Consider the following 4,103-nt stretch of genomic DNA (forward strand, 5'->3'; position numbering starts at 1 on the left):
TTTCTATTAGTGTTTCGACAATGTGATTGTAATACAATATAGTAATTTTCAAGTACAGTCAAGTAACCTAATTTTGTGGAAACCTATTATTCGTGCATTTCCGGAAATGTTTAATAATTTACATGAGCGACCTTGCGCGACCTCCGCATTAGTTTGTATTGATAAACATGTGTTATCTCTAAAATTTCAGCTATTAGAATGAATTCAGTAGTTTCAAGCAAGGTAAAATGTATTAATGTATACTTTGACAAATACAAAATGGCGGATTTCACTTATTACCAAACATTACCATTTTTTATCGGCCGAATTTCCTTATAATCCCAAGCGGTAATCGGAATTCCAAGTGTCGTCTGCTAGAATGTAGTCCAACGAATGAAGTCACATGATCAACTAGTGGATTCCGTGTCAGCAGAAGTTTCTATGGAACACAAAGTGGACTATATTCTTATGTTGTTTCAGTGACTTTTAGCAATATATAATGCTACGTATCTTATTTTGTCAGTCATTATTTTTTTTTTAAATCGTGGTTCTTTGAAGGAATTGTCACTTGTTATAATGAATTGATATTAAAGATAAATACTAAGAGAAGTTAATTATACCACTGGGTATCCATACAACGTGTTTTTCTAGACTTATTTATAGATCAAACATTGTACATGAAAATAGGTGATGCATTCTGCCGCCGTTGCCGAGTTGGTTGCTCATGAAATATGGGTCAAAGTGAAGGATTCTTAAAGAAAATCGAAATAAACCAATTTTAGTTATTTTGTAGAATATCTGAGGAAACATCTAAGACATAAAAAAAAAATTTCGTTTTTTTAACTTTGACAAAATTCGGTGTTGAATCCTTATATCCACGAAAATAGCTTACACCACTGTATTAAAAGCAAAAAGAAGTTCTCTAGCCCTCACTTTAATATGTTAATAACTTTAACATGAAAGTTATGGAGCAGGATTGCCATTGCCGTGAACTATCTTTTACTTTTTCTATCTTTATCCAGATTAGTACGGATCTAATACAAAACCAAATTTTCATTGCTCTTGAAATTTTTCAAAACTTGTTTAATTAATTTTAATAAAACAGTCACAGATAGGTGTATATAGACAGGCAGTATTAAAAGAGAGCAAAAACATCATTACATTGTACATCATTTGTATATATACAAGATTCTAACTCAGTAAACTGTTCTGTCAAACTATTACTAGAATTCTAGATCTATTACCTTCATAAAATACCTTGTTAAAATCAAAACCCTGGGATACAAGGAAATCTATACTGGAACTCTGAAAAAAAAAAAAAAAAAAATTACATGTAAAATTTCTAACATATACCGCAAATTAAACATTCACTTTTTACTTTAATTCTAAACAGACACAACCAAATAAATTAAAAAGAAAAAAAATAAGAAAAAATAATAATATATATAACAATACATGTATTTATAAACAAAATTATGAATGTGTGACAAAAATATATGTCCATACTATCTTACAGAACTAACTTACCTGACACATAAATCGTCTATCTGGAGCCTGATGAGAATAAGGCCTTGGAAATATTTGAAAGTTGTATGGCTGTGCCGTTAACCTATAACAGATAATTTAAACACTGGATTGAAAATTCAAATACTACACACAATGGTTTCCATATTCAAAATGTTTTAATATGTACTCTGAATTCAGCAATGAAAACATTGTCTGAACAATGAATGTTCTGTATAAGTTATATTTATGTTTATAAGTTATATTTATGTTTATAAGTTATATCTATGTTTATGAGTTAAATTGTTAATGACTCAACAGTTGCTAATTAATTGACTCAAAATATTATTTTTCTTAAAAGAATAAAGTCATAAATATAGCCAAAAATAAAATGGCACTGAGGTATAATATCTTCATTCTTTCATATGAAAAATTCTAATTAACAATTTCATAAATTTGTCTTTAAGGTATATTACATCTTAGATGTACAAAAAAATTGAATCCAAAATGTGGACTTACATAGTGTTAAAACCATACAACAGAATCCCTCAAATAAACCCATAAAACAAAATAATAATTCATGAAACTAAGTAATTTTCAAACAAGCTCAGAAGCGTTTTTCAATAATTATTTAGTGTAATGGATATATTGTGGTATATATAGATTCTATTCTTTAGTCAAAGCATGTGGTAAGTCCAACTGATGAGTATTCACTTGCTGACTTAAAAAGACAACCTACCTTTTCTTTTTGTTGTCAAACTTGAAAGTACACAAACCAAACTGTAGTATAATAAAATCCATACCACCCTGCAATGATATTTAGATAGTTTGATAGAAAGATACCAGTAAATCTTTTAAATTTAAAATTTCGACTATTAGAATAATCATTGTAACATTTTCGAATAAAACAAATCCTTAGAATAATCATTGTAACACTGCCATATTAATCTTCCTTATATTAATCATTTTTACATTTTCAAATAAAACAAATCCTTAGAATAATCATTGTAACACTGCCATATTAATCTTCCTTATATTAATCATTTTAACATTTTCAAATGAAACATTCCTTAGAACGATCACTTTTACATAATATTTCTGACATTTTCAAATAAAACTTTCCTTTGAATGAAAAATAATCAAACATTTTCAAAGAAATATTTTCTTAGAATAATAATCAAACATTTTGAAATAAATCTTATTTTAGAATAATATTCCAACATTTTGAAATAAATCTTTTTTTTTTGGAATAATAATCCAACATTTTGAAATTAATCTTTTCTTAGAATAATTATTAAACATTTTGAAATAAACCTTTCCTTAGAATAATAATTAAACATTTTGAAATAAATCTTTTCTTAGAATAATAATTAAACATTTTGAAATAAACCTTTCCTTAGAATAATAATTAAACATTTTGAAATTAATCTTTCCTTAGAATAATCATTAAACATTTTCAAATAAATCTTTTCTTAGAATAATAATTAAACATTTTGAAATTAATCTTTCCTTAGAATAATAATTAAACATTTTGAAATAAATCTTTTCTTAGAATAATAATCCAACATTTTGAAATCAATCTTTTCTTAGAATAATAATTAAACATTTTGAAATAAACCTTTCCTTAGAATAATAATTAAACATTTTGACATTAATCTTTCCTTAGAATAATAATTAAACATTTTGAAATAAACCTTTTCTTAGAATAATAATTAAACATTTTCTTAGAATAATAATTAAACATTTTGAAATAAACCTTTCCTTAGAATAATAATTAAACATTTTGAAATTAATCTTTCCTTAGAATAATAATTAAACATTTTGAAATAAACCTTTCCTTAGAATAATAATTAAACATTTTTAAATTAATCTTTCCTTAAAATGATAATTAAACATTTTGAAATAAACCTTTCCTTAGAATAATAATTAAACATTTTGAAATTATTCTTTCCTTAGAATAATAATTAAACATTTTGAAATAAACCTTTCCTTAGAATAATAATTAAACATTTTGAAATAAATCTTTTCTTAGAATAATAATTAAACATTTTGAAAAAATCTTTTCTTAGAATAATCATTAAACATTTTCAAATAAATCTTTTCTTAGAATAATAAATAAACATTTTGAAATAAATATTTTCTTAGAATAATAATTAAACATTTTGAAATAAATCTTTTCTTAGAATAATAATTAAACATTTTGAAATTAATCTTTCCTTAGAATAATAATTAAACTTTTAGAAATTAAACATTTTGAAATAAATCTTTTCTTAGAATAATCATTAAACATTTTCAAATAAATCTTTTCTTAGAATAATAATTAAACATTTTGAAATAAATCTTTTCTTAAAATAATAATTAATCATTTTCAAATAAATTTCTTCTTAGAATAATAATTAAACATTTTCAAATAAATCTTTTCTTAGAATAATAATTAAAAATTTTCAAATAAAACTTTTCTTAGAATAATAATTAAACATTTTCAAATAAATCTTTTCTTAGAATAATAATTAGACCATTCAAATAAATCTTTTCTTAGAATAATAATTAAACATTTTCAAATAAATCTTTTCTTAGAATAATAATTAAACATTTTCAAATTAATCTTTTCTTCGAAAATG

The 4,103-nt window shown here is 23.4% G+C and overlaps 1 protein-coding gene across 1 annotated transcript in view; it reads right to left on the reverse strand.

The window, feature by feature from the left end:
* The window catches only part of LOTGIDRAFT_216162 (hypothetical protein), a gene marked incomplete at its 3' end in the record, with an annotated part of 7,055 nt that extends 4,764 nt beyond the window's left edge, over positions 1 to 2,291 (reverse strand). The window contains exons 1-4 of the mRNA XM_009057781.1: positions 2,222 to 2,291; positions 1,507 to 1,588; positions 1,224 to 1,284; positions 84 to 176 (exon numbers count right to left, since the gene is read on the reverse strand). Coding sequence (XP_009056029.1) covers positions 84 to 176; positions 1,224 to 1,284; positions 1,507 to 1,588; positions 2,222 to 2,283 — 298 coding nt within the window. The remainder of the gene's footprint in view (positions 1 to 83; positions 177 to 1,223; positions 1,285 to 1,506; positions 1,589 to 2,221) is intronic.
* Positions 2,292 to 4,103: the final 1,812 nt, after the last annotated feature.

The sequence above is a fragment of the Lottia gigantea genome (genome assembly GCF_000327385.1).
Source record: "Lottia gigantea unplaced genomic scaffold LOTGIsca_31, whole genome shotgun sequence".
NCBI classification, from domain to species: domain Eukaryota; kingdom Metazoa; phylum Mollusca; class Gastropoda; family Lottiidae; genus Lottia; species Lottia gigantea.